The sequence below is a fragment of the Cynocephalus volans genome, chromosome 1 (genome assembly GCF_027409185.1).
Source record: "Cynocephalus volans isolate mCynVol1 chromosome 1, mCynVol1.pri, whole genome shotgun sequence".
NCBI classification, from domain to species: Eukaryota; Metazoa; Chordata; class Mammalia; order Dermoptera; family Cynocephalidae; genus Cynocephalus; species Cynocephalus volans.
The window spans coordinates 118,665,494-118,680,986 of NC_084460.1; the positions used below are offsets into that span (position 1 = coordinate 118,665,494).

Consider the following 15,493-nt stretch of genomic DNA (forward strand, 5'->3'; position numbering starts at 1 on the left):
CCAAGAAATTAAATCTGAGTAAATTGTATAATACATTCAGCTTTTTTACAAATGATAAATTCCTTTAAAATTAACTTGTAGCTTTCAGAAAATGCAAAATTATATAGTGTCATCTAAAGCCATATTTAAAATAGAAATTTTTATTAGAGAAAGAATCCCAAGTAAATGCTCAGGATTCAAAATATGTCCAGTGCTTTTTGTACTTGTCTTATGTAAGTCTTTAAAAATAATTTAGTACAGTGCACCATCAATGAATTGAAAAAGAGGTTGCATGTTGTAACTTTTCTTTCATACTGAAGTTAACTGAATTAACGACGTATTTAAATCTTAGTCTTGTTTGTTGACTGTAACCAACTTTATACGCAGTCACTGTGTTCTAATACAGCACCAAAAAGTATGCATGATACTGAGTGGGGTAAAAATACGCTTGCCATTGATACAGAACTGCATTTCTTTCTGTAATACCATTTCCTGTTTCTCCTTCTCCTTTCCTTACATGGTGATTTGTGGACTTATTTCCACTACAGACTTATAACATTTCAATTTCTCATTAACATTTTTAACATTTATTTTGGCTATTTTGAAATACTACATATGGAAATTATATATTTAGATATTTAATATATCATGAATTTGTGATATTTTATCAGCTCTTATATTTCTTATACTCTCTCCTGCAATATAGCATTAATTACAATAAGCAGTTAAATGTATTTTTGATTGAAAATATACAGAAACTGGAGGTAGCATGTCTCTTCAGTTTTGTGTTTTCCCTACACATTTTTGTCTTGTTTGCTTGTGCTATTTTTATTTTCACTTTTAATAAATTCCTCACTTGGAGGATATTAAATGTAATACAATTAATACATTTCTCAACTAACAAGCATTTTTCTATCTCATATTATGATATCTTACGATATCTCATTTTGGCTAACTGCAAAGATACCAAGAATCAAAACATTTTAAACTTCATGTTTCTTTTGGTTGTTTGCTGTGAAACTGACTCTGACCACTATAAATGCAGTAAAGGGGGAGAATAGCTTTTTGTAAAAAACATATCAGTTTTATTAGATGTTATAAAAATTATTACTAAATTCAAAACCAGTGATTTTTATGAATGAAAATATTTAATCCTTCCCTAAATTAGATTACCATAATTTTTCTCTGCTGAAACTTAAATTTTCTTCTTTCTAAAATTTGGATCTAGGCAAACGTTTTTGTTCAGAGCTACTTGATAGTTTATAAAATACTAATTATAAACCCAGATTTCTCTACAATACCTTTTTCTCAACTGGATTTTTAACTTCTGCTTAGGGTTTTCTTTTATCTAGTTCCTCAGAGCCTTCAAAATTTAAAATTAAAATCAAGATAATCTGCTTGGCTAATGAACTATGAACTTATAAATCCTAAATTATTGACATGAAGAGGTAAAAATGGAAGTTTAAACTTGTTTTTGTAAAGATCCTTATTAAAGTAAATCTTCTCAAGTCATAGAATTGGAGCTAAAAGTCACTTTAATATGCTTCCATACCTTAATCACCTGACGTCACATGCTTAAAAATATAGGCATGGCAAAAGCATACTATCATGTGTTGATATACTTCAAAATGATGATATAGCATCTTATGACATGGAGAAACTCAAGAAAAATAAAAATAAAGTTTCTATCCTTTATATTGTTCCCCCCCCCCCCAAAAAAGTAATTCCTGTGTCACTGGTAGGTAAGGCCATTTCCTTTGAAACATGGATAGAGAATTAGAAAAGAAGCTATTCTTTTTTAATAGCTTCATCATTCTTTGTGCTACATGCTCTTAAATCTAATAACACACAAATGGGACATTCAAGGAAAAAAAACTTTTCAGCACCTGTGCAATAAGGAACATCAAATTAGTCACTCGACTCTCTCATAACAATTATGTATAAACTATTAAAACTTTAATTGCCTTTGTGGCTTTGGTAAGAACCATACTTTTTATTCTTTATGCAGGATATGGGGCCAATGGATTGGATGTGGTTCTATTTTATTTATTTATATATACTTTTTAAAATAGATAAGTGTGGTGGCACTTAAAAACAAGTAAATCAGTTGTGATAATATTCCAGTTAGCCAGGAGACTTCTGATTCTTCTTTCTTGGCTTTGACAGCATTGATAAGTCTTTGCTGGACTTTGTGTGCTTGATGGACCTCTTAGTTTTCTTCCTATTTTCTGATTCATGCCATAAGCATTTAGTTATCTTTTTTAAGATCGTTTGGTTTTGAATATTTAGCATTAGCAACTTTCTCTATTTGTCTTGGTTTGCTTTTTTAATAGTATCTTTTCTATTAGTTCATTGTAGCCACACACAAAAAGGGATAAGAAAAACTGATCAGGCCAAAGTAAAATGAAGAAGACCACATAATGCATAAAAAATAATTGAGCAGCAAAGTAACATTTAAAATATCTTTTTGCTATAGAGCACCTAGTTCAGAATTAGAATTTTTTCTAGAAAAATATGGACTATAGTAATAGTGAATCTGATTTACTCCTATCTTTTTTTTGGCACTGGTTGCTGCAGGGAACTAAACCCTGACCTTGCTATTACAAGTCTGCGCTCTACCCAACTGAGCTGACTGGCCAGCCAGATTTACTCTTATCTTTTTTTGTCGAGTAGCATGTAATCCTTTTTAGGTATAACTGAATTATACTCTTTAAGGTTTTTTTCAATATCTTTAGTTGCAAGATGTTAGAGTTAGAAGAGTTTATACAAAATTAGAAATTCACTTTATGTGATTAAAGTCAAATTTATATAAAAACTGCACACTGTGGTCACAGGAGTCAGCTTCCACAGAGCTGCTAGGCTGGGCCTTTGTACACACAGACAGTAGACATCCCTTTGTTTTGCCCCTCCTTCTCTTCTTCAGCAGTCATTCAATGACAAGCGTAAAAAGAACCTCTTTTCCCGAAAATTCCCCTTCTACAAGAACAAGGACCAGAGTGAGCAGGAAACAAGTGATGCTGACCGTAAGTATGTGGATCCAGTGGTCAACTGAAAATAAATGTAGAGGGACCTACTGCCCTGCAGTTGGTTGTTACCATGGAGACAGTTTCAAGAGCTGCAACAGGTTACTAATTGTCTTAACAAGGGGCAACTTAACTGTAATAAATTAATCTATATGCCAGTTTTAACTTTTTCTGGCACCTTAGGAATTCTTAATTTTAAGTAAACAATATTTTTAAGTTATGTTTATAATGTAAACAAATAGATAAATAGAATTGTTTGAAGTAAGGATTCTTATGAAAAAAATTTAACATACATACATTTAAAGAACATTTTAGAGGAAAAACATGGATACCTGAGAAGCTACCTATTGATTTCTAGGAATAGCACTGCCCGTCTTTGATACTGGATTGTCTAGAATCACTCCATTTTATCCTGTTTCTTCATTATATGTAAACAGTCTGAATTTGACTTTTAAAATAGCAAGAAATGATCTAAAAGTTTGCTTCTATGCACTAATCAGCCTCAAAACTAGAATTTTCATTCATTTTGGTAGATTACATTTAGCTGCTAGCTCATTTCAAACTTTCGGAAATCTATAAAAATGCTCTGTAAGATATGTGCACCTGTAATGGTCTTGGAACTGTCTCTTACTGTAGCACCAATTTTAAGCATCACTGACAACTATTTTCTTTGATTATCTTTTTATTGCTTGCTCTCTGGGGACTACTCTCTACAGGAGATCCCTGACGACATGGGATCAAAAGGCCTGAGTAAGTGATCAAAATACTCCCAAGTTATTTTTTAACCTCCATCTACAGATCTACCTTATTCAGATACATTTTGAGATTCACAGTAATGCCCTTCTGGCATAAGGAGGTATATGATTTAAATTGTTTTTAGAGTTTTCATGTTTCTAACATGCTTGGGATTTTTATTTCTGTAATAATACATACCTTTTGTTTTTATTATGCTCCATTTTTTACGTCACTTGAAAAATTCTCTGCTCATAATTACATTTTCCATTTTGAAATTTTTATGGCAGTTACTTTCGCTAGGGATTTTTTAAATATAAAGACTTTTTTTTAAAGGTTTTCAAAATAGTGACATCTGCCCTCGTTATTAGAGTGCAGAAATATGCTTCCTTAGAGTTTTATGTCCTCCTTTTTTTGATAAAATAAGTTAAAATCACTTTGATTATGTGTTAGAAAAGCATCACTATAATGCAAAAATATAAAACAATATCTCTTAATTACTAGAGAAGAATTGCAGACATCAAATTCAAGTAGCTGTATATTTGGGGGGAAATTGTGTATCTCTTTTTTAAAGAGGTTATAAATTATGAAAAAGAGTTATAAAGAAATATTATCCTTTGTTTTTCCTTTAACCAACATGCTGTCTCTGTTTTGGATTTTTGTTGCTATTGTTCTTGTTTAATTTTCTTAATCTAGTTACTTAATCTTCATGTAAAGCTTGGCACAGAGGATGATATATAGAAGGCATTCAATAAATTTGGAATGAATGAATGAAGCAAGAAGCCATTGTAGCAAACAAAACTTTTAATTTGGGTGTTTTCAAATTGTTTAACTGTGAAAACTTACCAAATACTACTAAGTAATTTTAGGTGACAGTGGCTCTTAAGAGTAATCTTAAGGCTAATTTTTTTCTAAATGGTTCTTTCCATTTTGATTATTAAGCATATTGAAAACATTTCTTTGTAATTCATTGATCATTAAGGATATAGCCAATATCTTTTAACTTTCTAAGATCTACATTTTACATAAATAAGCAATAAATTTCACAGAAATTTGTTTCCTGATTTCTGCTAACTTTATACTGGAATTTTAATCTAAACTATAGGTACTTGACTTGTATTTCAACCTTAATGATTTAGGTTTGTATTCGATTGAAGACAGTATGCTGTATGTGTAATTATTTCTGTTAGATACACTATATTTTCACATGTGTCTTTTTAGGATTTGGTAAGGGCCACAGATTTCCTATTACTAGTGGTACCCTTTTTCAAATCTTACCTTTGGGAAAAACTATCAATGAAAACCTTCAAAACTGGAAAATATTACCACAGATTATTAATGCTATTATTATTAGAATTTATTTTGAGATTGACAACATATTTTAGAGATGGTAGGGATCAGGAAAAGGATCTACAGATTTTTATTATCTGTTGGGTCAACAGAGACCTATAGAAAACTCAGGAAAAGGAACTAAATGAGGAATTTGTTTCCTGTATTGGTATTGCTATGATAAATGATAATTACACCTTGAGCTTTTATCTTTGACTGTAGTTGAAGATAGGGACTGGGAAAGAGAAACAATATAAAAATGGTAACTGATTGTCAGACAGTGTCATTTAGAAGAAGACTTGATTTTTCTGGACAGTGACTTAAGATCCCTTGAATCAATAGGTCTATGTGCTTTAACTCACGGGAATCGAAAGATTTATTCACCTGGTAGCTTGACGATCATCAGATCAAGATTTTACTCAGAAAATTTTGAGGGAGACAAAAATAACAGTAAAATCCTAAAACTGGATATTAGTCTTTTTTAAAATACATGCCACCCTCTAGGATTCCCTTCCATTTGGCTTTTTTTGAGACATCTGAATTTATGGCATTTAAAATGCTTCATCTGTATGTTCTCTGAAACATGGATTTTCATTGCTTTTCAGGAACAAAAGAGAAGCTGGGCTAAATATAAGATCATCTATTCACTTTTGAATTACAAAGATATTCCTTCATTAAAATGGTCATCTATTTGCTCAAATACAACTTGTCTCCTTTGCCACTCATTACTATTTTATCAATTAAAATGATGCGAACTACCTTTTCTCTTTTTGAGTTTTATGTCTACAAATGGAATAATTTACGATTACTTTGCCCTCTGTCATATTCTACTTGCTATTCGTAATATAGATTTTATTCATAAACTGTGTTATACAAAAATTAGACATTGTCCTTAATTACAGGTTTTTTCGCATGCTAATTCATGTTTATTTGAAAAAGTTAAACTTTTCAAAGAAAATCAGAAATTCTTTTTAAAAATTCGTTGATTGTGTGTTGTTTATATCTCAACATTTTGTAATGTCACCCTGTTTTTATTTTGATAATTTTCTTTTATCAGCTTTTAAACTCATGACACTGTTTTCTTTATTGTTTTCATTGTCTGCAATTACAGAGCATGTAACTTCTAATGCCAGCGATAGTGAAAGTAGTTACCGTAAGTGTTTAAATTACTTGTTCTTTGTAATCTCAAGTAATATACATCTTTGGGTGGCAGGACTATTCCTTAGTGATATATTCTAAAAACTGAAAATTAGATAACTTAGTATTTTAAAATCAGGGAGAGCCAAGTAAAATCATGTACTTGAAAAATAAGATTATACTGTACATACAGAGGTTAATTTCCAAAGTCTTAATAAAATACTAAATCCTTTTTACAGACAGTGTTGTTTGTGTACACAGTATGTGTGTGTGTATATATTTTATAAGAAATAAATATCTATTTAAATGTGGGTAAACATTTTGACATTTTGTTTAGTAATTTTGTTTTTAACATGAATGCTAAAATAATATTTTTCAGTAATGCTAAATTATAATTAGCTTGATTTCCTTTCTTATTCTGTCACCAATACTGGTCTGGGTCAAGTCATTGTTTATTACCAGCTCTTGGCAAACATAAGAAATGAAGGAAAATTTTTCCATGATTGCTTAAAAAGTAATAGATTTTTTTTTTTTTTTTTGGTGTTTTATACTACATTCTTGGGATTAAATGAACTGTACATGCATGTGAAGTTTTTAAACAGATTGGGGCATGGGAGAAGGGGAGAGTACATGAATATTATCAATGTAGCACCTTAAAAATTAAAATTGTTTTTCTAACTTTTTTTCTTTACTGCTATCTAATATGAAAGTAATCTTGATTACAGATGAGTATGGCTCAAAAGGTCCATCCTGTTAATATCAGTTCCTAATATTTTCATGTTGACAATATATACTTTTAATACTCATTCATTTATTCATTTGGTTGGTGATTTTTTCTACATATAGTTACTTAAAGATTTTTTTTTTTTTTTTGGTGTGGGAATGTGATTTCTTGTATTTTAACATTTTATTAACTTATAATCAGAACCCACTATAGAGTAGTTGAATGGCTTTGTAGACTAAAACGAGGTGATGAAAGTATATATTGTCTCTCTCACCATTTGCATGAATTGTTATGGTGTGGAATATTCAAATTGCATGATTTTGCTAGTATGTAAACCATGTTTTACATCCAGTACTTTTTAAAAAGTTTGTAAAATATCTGTTTTATATACTACGATAATAAAATTTAAAACAAAGAAATACACTTTCAAAGCAGGAAAGAATATGTCAATATATGAATTTGAAAGACCTGCAACTGCATACATATAATATAAACTGATGACAAAATTAGTGATATAGTTGTTATAGAATCTTGATAATTGAGAAGATCTTCAGATACATTATCTGATATTGATTGCTTTCATTGAACCACTTGGATTAACAATCTTTTCTAGTTTGTTCTCCCTCTCTCTCTCTCTTTCTCTCTCTCTGTGTGTTAAGAACTCTTGGAATTTCTAACTCTTTTTGGTTCTTTTCATTGGGTTCAGATATAATTTGCAGACTTTTTTATTTAGAATATTTTCTAAGCTCTACACCTTTTAATTTAACCTTCGGGGCTTTAACTTAAGTGCTTTTAAGATCAAAGCATTGGGGTTGGCTGATTAACTCAGTTGGTTAGAGCTCCATATTATAACACCAAGGTCAAGGATTTGAATAAAAAAAAAATCAGAGCAAAATATATTTTATCTTTTACTGTCACCATAATTCATTTTGTGGGAAGGATTTAGTTTTATGTAAAGCTCTCTTTAACTCACTTTTAATGTTATTTTTTTAAAGTTAATGAATTAGAATAATCAGTGAATATTTTTATCAATGAAATGACAATAACTTTACCTTTGTGTTTATAATTTTTTATTGTAAGATAGTTGTAATTACTTAAAAAAAAAATACAGTCTGTTAAATATTTTACTTGATTGAACCAAAAACTAGCACATTTTTGCATCAAATTACCTAATATGTATATATGTAAAACTGCTCATTAAAGTATTAATCTTTGAAAGATTTAGTAGTTCTTAGATTCTAAGTAAAAAATTAATAGCATACACTCAACATCACAACTGAAGATTTTAAGGAGATCTGATGATAATCTGTAAAATAAACACAGAATAACATAGTTATTAAATTGCCCATTTATATTTTGTTTTACATTTATCAGAAATGTCCTTACAACTTTATAATTTGCCATTTGTTTTTACTAAATCCATAAATAATTTACGAAGTAAAGTACCTATTTCTACATCTTTGCCATTTTCTCAGGAAAGTCCTAGTTATTTTTATGTTATGTATGAAAAATTAAATTAGCATTAACTGTCTTTACAGATTTTCTCATCTGTACTTTAATTTTCTAATAGGTGGTCAAGAAGAATATGTCTTGTCTTATGAACCAGTGAACCAACAAGAAGGTTTGTGAAACCTGTTGATGTTTTACAATCTTCCAGAAGAATATACTTCCTAATTTGGAAAATAGGTCTAACTCATACCTCAAAAAAATGTTGTATTAGAAGTTTTCTATATGCTTTTTACTATATGTATATATGAAGGAAAATGTATATTTTATAAAACATGGTTTAGCCCTCAATATACAAGTCATTATTTTGCATTAATCTAGTTTTGCATATAAATCTAGTCATTTATATTGCAATTTTATGAGTATATTGGTGTTTTATTTTCTAAGCAACTTTTTTCCAGTGTTTATTATAACATCACTATGATCCCAATAACCCTTTTGAAAACCTTGGAAGCATCATCTTATCTTTTTTTGTTCCTCATCCTCCTCATCCAGTCAGGTTCTAGGCCCTATTTATTCTACCAATGTCAGATCTTTCTTATTTATGACCTCCTTTTCATCCCTCCTACCAGAATATTAGTTCTGATTCTCACTACCAGTCTCTTTTCTTCCACCATGATCCCTTACAACCCAATGTATACACTTCTGTTAGATCATCTTTCTAGATCACTCCTGTGATTATATTACTTCCTACATCTGATTTCTTTTTTGCTCTTCTTTGCTGTACTTCCTTACAATTTCTGCTTCAAAAACCGTCAGTAAAACACTATATTTTGTTTGCTCATTTGTGATAACATGATGTTAGCAATGTATACAAACATTATCTGCTAAAATGTCAAATTTAACTTGGTTGGATTATCAAGTGTATGATTTCTAGCAGAAGATTGAGTCAAGTTTAAGATCTTAGTAAAGGTTTATAAAATAGCAAGTTAGGCATCCTTGGTTGATGGTAGAGTAGAGTGGAGATTTCTTCATAACAGTTAAGGATGTTTTTGTTCTCTGATAAAATAAAATACATTGATGTTTGTGAAGTGTTTATTCCTTTTAACATGCAGTTTTTCTTTATAGTTAATTATACTCGGCCAGTAATCATATTGGGACCTATGAAAGACAGGATAAATGATGACCTGATCTCAGAATTTCCTGACAAATTTGGATCCTGTGTTCCTCGTGAGTAACCCAAACAAAAATCCTTAATTATTGTTCTTAACTGTTACTGTGTGTGGTAATAGTAAACATAACCATTTTTTAGTAGTTTATACTTAGGTTTGTTTTTTTTTTTTTTAATCAGTTCCTCCTCCATCCTCTATATTATTGTCCTTGGAGCTGGCTGTTTAGCTCAGTTGGTTAGAGCACGAAGTTATAAGACCAAGGTCAAGGGTTTGAATCCCCATAACAGCCAGCCACAAAAACAAAAAACAAATACAAATATACATATTATTGTCCTTTCTCAGATTTAAATTAATCTCTGTTGTGATGAACTTTCCTTTTTTTTTTTTTTTTTTTTTTTTTTGGTGGCTGGCCAGTACGGGGATACAAACTTTTCACCTTGGTATTATAACACCACGTTCTAACCAACTGAGCTTCTGGCCAGTCCTGTTGTGTTGGACTTTACAAAACAATGATTTAAGGAGAAAATGAATTATTTGTGTTTTTAAATATTAAATACTTCCCTAAGTTCTTTTCTATTAAAGATACAACTAGACCAAAACGAGATTATGAGGTAGATGGGAGAGATTATCATTTTGTGACTTCAAGAGAGCAGATGGAAAAAGATATCCAGGAACACAAATTCATTGAAGCTGGCCAGTATAACAATCATCTGTACGGAACAAGTGTTCAGTCTGTACGAGAAGTAGCAGAAAAGGTAAGCATTAAAATAATCCTATAATATAGTTTCCAATCAGATAAGCCTTTGACAGTGTGAAAGAATGATGGGAAAGTTTTAGTTCATATTTATGAAAAAATACATAGAAGATAAAATAGGATATTAAGGTAGACAAAGAAAATAAGACTAGAAATGATAACACAAATATCTCTAAAAGGGGAGATTATTATGTTAAAGACAGTTATTAGAGATAGACCTTGTGTTTGGCCTTAGTCTTCCAACATACAACATAATTAAGGAGTTAAGATCAGCAAGTCCATCAATAAAAATGAATGACATGTTCAAGGTAAGTGTAGTTGCTCCTGGTATTGAGACTAGACAAAAATTTCTCCTTTGAGTCTTCACTTTAAAAGACAGTGTGATAAATACTTAAAAATGCTATAATAGCAACAGACTTTCTGAAAACATTATTGACATTGAGTTAAAACATTTTTCTGATGAGACCAAAACAGTGTACCTTCAGGCACACTGCTATGCTTAATCACTCTTTGGGCCAAGAAAATAATCAGTCAATTATTTTATACCTTCAGGACTAATAGTTTAAGACTCAATCATGAAATACCTGCAAAACACAAAACAATAATTCAGCATGTCAGTTTTCCATGTGTAAATTCTGCTTTTTCTATAAGAAGTTTGTTTAATCCTGATTAGTTTCAAAATTTTGAAAAAAATGGAAATATCCCACAAGTGATGGCAAAGGATTTGGGGAAATGGAAAACCTTAGATATTGTTACTGGAAATATGAAGACAGAACTTCTTTTGAGAACAGTTTGGCAATACCTAATAAATGTACACACCCTATGATCCAGAAGTTCTTCTGCTTGATATCTAAGTATAGATTCACACATGAGGAACATGTGTTCATAGTATGGTTTTGTTTTGTTTTGTTTTGTTTTTCTTTTTTTGGCAGCTGGCCAGTATGGGGATCAAACACTGGACTTTGTTGCTACCAGCATCATGTTCTAACCAACTGAGCTAACTGGCCAGCCTTGTAGTAGCTCTTTATAATAGCGAAAAATTAGAATCAACAAAGGGGGATTGATGATTAACTGTTATTTATTCATGCAGTGGGATGCAGCAGCTAGAGTGAATAAACTAGTATGTTCACTAGTTAGTTGTATCCACATTGATAAATCTCAAAATTATAAATAGTGAATGAGTCAGGTTGCAAATGATATGTACAGTATGATACTATTTATGTAAACTTTAAAAAATACTAAACAGCCTATATAATTTGTGTATACATGTTTAGTAAACATAAAAACATGCAAGGAAATGCTACACATTTACTTCAGGTGTGTATACAGCCACTATCCATTGGTTTCCCTTTGGGAAGAGAGGGAAGGAAATTGGAGCTCTAGCTTTTTTGGAATGTTTTATTTCTTTTTTAAAAATTTGGTATTTTATCTTATAACACACCCTCACCCACCTAAAAGACAGATAATATTCAAACTTAAAATTACTGATAAATAGAAAGCAAAAGCAGTCTGGGGGGAAAAAATGCATGAAAGAGAAAAGAGAAGAGCAAACATTGGGTCTAAGATTGATCAAAAATCACTGCCAAAAAGAGAAAGTCCACCCTATGTGCAAAATTATTGAGAAGTTGTCTTGCTAAGTCAGAGTAGGGGAGGGATCTAACAGCACACAAGGGACTCAAATGGAGGCAGTTTTGGAAAGGTAGCTCTTCAGGGGAGAAAAGATTAAAAAGGGAGAGGTGCTCTTAACGTACAACTGTCAGTACAAGATCATTATACAAAAATTAATTATATTTCTGTGTGCTAGTATTGACCAATCAGAAATGGAAATTCTAGTAAACAATATTTACAGTAGCATCAAAAGTATTAAATACTTGGATATAAATCTGACAAAAGATACGCAGACCTGTATACAAAAAACTACAAAGTATTGCCAAGAGAAATTAAAGATGACCTGAACAAATGGTGAGATACCCCATGTTCATGGGCTGAAAGACTCAATATGATCTAGATATCAGTTCTTTCCAGACTGAGCTCTTAGGCCCAGTACAACCCCAATTAAATTCCAAGCAGACCATTTGGTAGAAATTGACATAATAATTCTAAAATTCATATGGGAATGAAAAAATCTAGAATAGCCAAGACAATTTTGAAAAAGAACAATGTTGGAAGACTCACACTATGTGATTTTGAGACATTATTTTAAAAATGGTAATCATGACAATGTGGTATTGGCATGAAGACAGACAAATAGATAGATGGAAAACAGTAAAGAGTCCTGAAATAAACACCATCCATATATGTGGACATATGAACAAAGGTTCAAAGGCAATTCAATGGAGAAGGAGATAGTCTTTCAACAAATGGCGCTAGAACAATTAACTAGCCACATCTCATACCATATACAAAAGTTAACTCAAAATGAATTATAAATGTGAAGCCTAAAACTGTAAACTTTCTAGAAAAAAACATATGATAAAATCATCATGACTTTGAGTTAGACAAAAATTTCTAAAATACCATACCAAAGGCACAGTCCATAAAAGAAAAAAAAAATAAATTGGATTTCATCAAAATTAAAACTTCTGGTCTTGAAAAAAACACTGCTAAAAGAGTAAAAAGACAAACCATGTACTAAGAGAAAATATTTTTAAATCTGATTTAAAAAAAAAAAAAATCTTGTATCCAGAATATATAGAGAACTCTTGCAACACAACAATAAAGACAACCCAGTTTAAAAACAGGCAAAACATTTGATTAAACATTTTTCCAAAGAAGATACACGGGTGGCCCATAAGCAAATGAAAAGATGTTTAGCATCATTAGTCATTAGGGAAATGCAAATTGAAACGATAATGAGGTACCGCTATACACCCATTAGAATGGCTAAATTTTTAAAAACTGACTTTACTAAGTTTTAGCAAAAATGTGGAACTGGAACTCACATACTCTGCTGGTGGGAATGGTATAGCCACTTTGAAAAACAGTTTAAACATACGCCTAACATATAGTCCACTTCTAGGTTAGTAGCCAAGAAAAAAGAAAGCATATGTCCATACAAAGACTTGTACGTGAATGTTCATAGCAGCTATATTTGTAATAGACAAAAACTGGAAACAACCAAATGTTCTTCAACCAGTAAATGGATAAAGAAACTGTGGTATATCCATGCAGTGGAATACTATTCAGCAATAAAAAGGAATAAACTATTGATACTTGTATATACAGCAAGATGGATGAATTCCCAGAATAATTATGCTGAGTGAAAGAAGCCAGAATTAGAAAGGAGTATATACTGAATGATTCTACTTATATTAAGTTCAAAAATTTCATAGTAATCTATAGTAACAGAAAAGATCAGTGATTGCTTGGGGAGGGCTGGAAGAGAAGAGGGATTACAAAGAGGCAGGCATGAGGAAACTTTTGGGGGTGATTGATATGTTTATTGCCTTGATTGTGATGATGATTTCAATGTGTATATATGTGTCAAAATTTATCAAATTGTGTATAGTTTATTGTATGTCATTTATGCCTTAATCAAGCTGTTTTTGAAAAAAACAGTTCTGGTACTTTGGGGAAAATTTATATCCTTTCTGAACTACTCAATTTTTGTCACTGGCATATATTTTTTCATAATAATAATTAATAAAAAGTTTTTTTAAAGAAATTTATAAGGTTAAGAATAAAAAAACAGAAGTCCTAAAAAAATTAACATGCAAACAACAAGCTAACCTGATTTTTTTTTAAAAGGAGAAAATCACAAATAATTGGAAGAGAGAAATGATGAGGAAATAACCATTGAATCATTGTGAAATCATGAAAACTACTTTGCACATCTTCGTGTAAATAAATAGGAAACCTTGGATGAGATGGGTAATTTCCTACGAAAATACAATTTACCAAATTTGACCTATTAGAGACAGAAAAATTATTAATCAGTTGCTTTAGAAGAAATACAGCAGCAAGTTATCAAGCAACTACCCCAGCAAGAAAGAACCAGGCCCACATGCCTTCTCGGGGGAATTATACCAAATCTTCAAAGGTTAAATAATCCTAAAGTTTTATAAACTGATCAAGAATATTGAAAATCAAGGGACTTTTTCTCATTCTTTTCATTAACAAGTATAATATTAATATACTTGATGAAGACAGAAAAAAAACACCAAAATCACTTACAGATATCAGTGCGAAAGTATTAACTATTTTATTAAACAGAACCCAATACCATATTTGTAAAAATGATATACCATGATGATATGGAATTAAAGGAATTCAGAAGCAGCATTTAAAAAAAAAAGGGTAAATCCATTATTATAATCTTCCACATTAATAGATCTAAAGAGAAAAATCTGCCTTTGGCAGAATTCAACACCTTTCCTGGGAAAAAACTGAGAAACATAGGGGTTGATATTATTTTTAAAGTGGGGGCAGGGAGATTGAGGTGGATTAATGGATGGCTAAATAGATATTTTTAGTTTTAAATCCTTAATGGGAGAACACTTAAGGCAATCCATTATGATGAAGAACAAGGCAAGGATGCCCAGTATCTCCACTACTGTTCAACATTGAACTCGAGGTTATCAGTCAACATTATCAGACAAAGAAATCAATTAGAGGCCTAAGAATTTGGAAAAGAAGTAAAGCTGTCTCTATTTTCAGATAATATACCTAGAATACCATACATACATAGTCAATTATAGAATTTATTTTGTCACCTATGTCACAGGCTACGAAAAAATTTTTATTTTGTAAAATACAGTATAAATCCATTATAAAATTAAAGACTTTTACATAATGAAAGATTAAAGTAACAGTTAACAAAGTTAATATGCAGAAATTAATATCCTTCATATATGTGAACAATAACCCATTAGAAGATACAATGATAAAGGGCTGGCCCCGTGGCTCACTTGGGAGAGTACAGCGCTGGTAGCGCCAAAACCAAGGGTTGCGATCCCCTTACTGGTCAAAAAAAAAAGAAGAAGAAGATACAATGATAAGGCTGGCTGGTTAGCTCAGTTGGTTAGAGCATGATGCTGATAACACCAAGGTCTGACGTTCAATCTCTGTACCTGCCAATCAAAAAGAAAAGAAGGTACATTGATAAAACCCTATTCATAATATAAGAAATAGAATACAAAATACTTAACTAAACTTAGTAAGAAATATGCAGACATGGATGAGGAAACCTGTAAAACAC

The 15,493-nt window shown here is 31.0% G+C and overlaps 1 protein-coding gene across 8 annotated transcripts in view; it reads left to right on the forward strand.

Moving 5' to 3' along the window:
* DLG1 (discs large MAGUK scaffold protein 1) overlaps positions 1 to 15,493 on the forward strand; it is a 249,074-nt gene that overhangs the window by 216,327 nt on the left and 17,254 nt on the right. For 4 of the 8 annotated variants that reach the window (XM_063094507.1, XM_063094534.1, XM_063094548.1 and 1 more), the window contains 5 exons: positions 2,903 to 3,002; positions 6,175 to 6,216; positions 8,495 to 8,545; positions 9,499 to 9,600; positions 10,125 to 10,297. In XM_063094507.1, the coding sequence (XP_062950577.1) occupies positions 2,903 to 3,002; positions 6,175 to 6,216; positions 8,495 to 8,545; positions 9,499 to 9,600; positions 10,125 to 10,297 (468 nt within the window). Of the gene's footprint in view, positions 1 to 2,902; positions 3,003 to 3,718; positions 3,753 to 6,174; positions 6,217 to 8,494; positions 8,546 to 9,498; positions 9,601 to 10,124; positions 10,298 to 15,493 lie in introns of all 8 variants that reach the window. The other 4 variants (XM_063094525.1, XM_063094558.1, XM_063094541.1 and 1 more) reach the window with 2 other exon arrangements.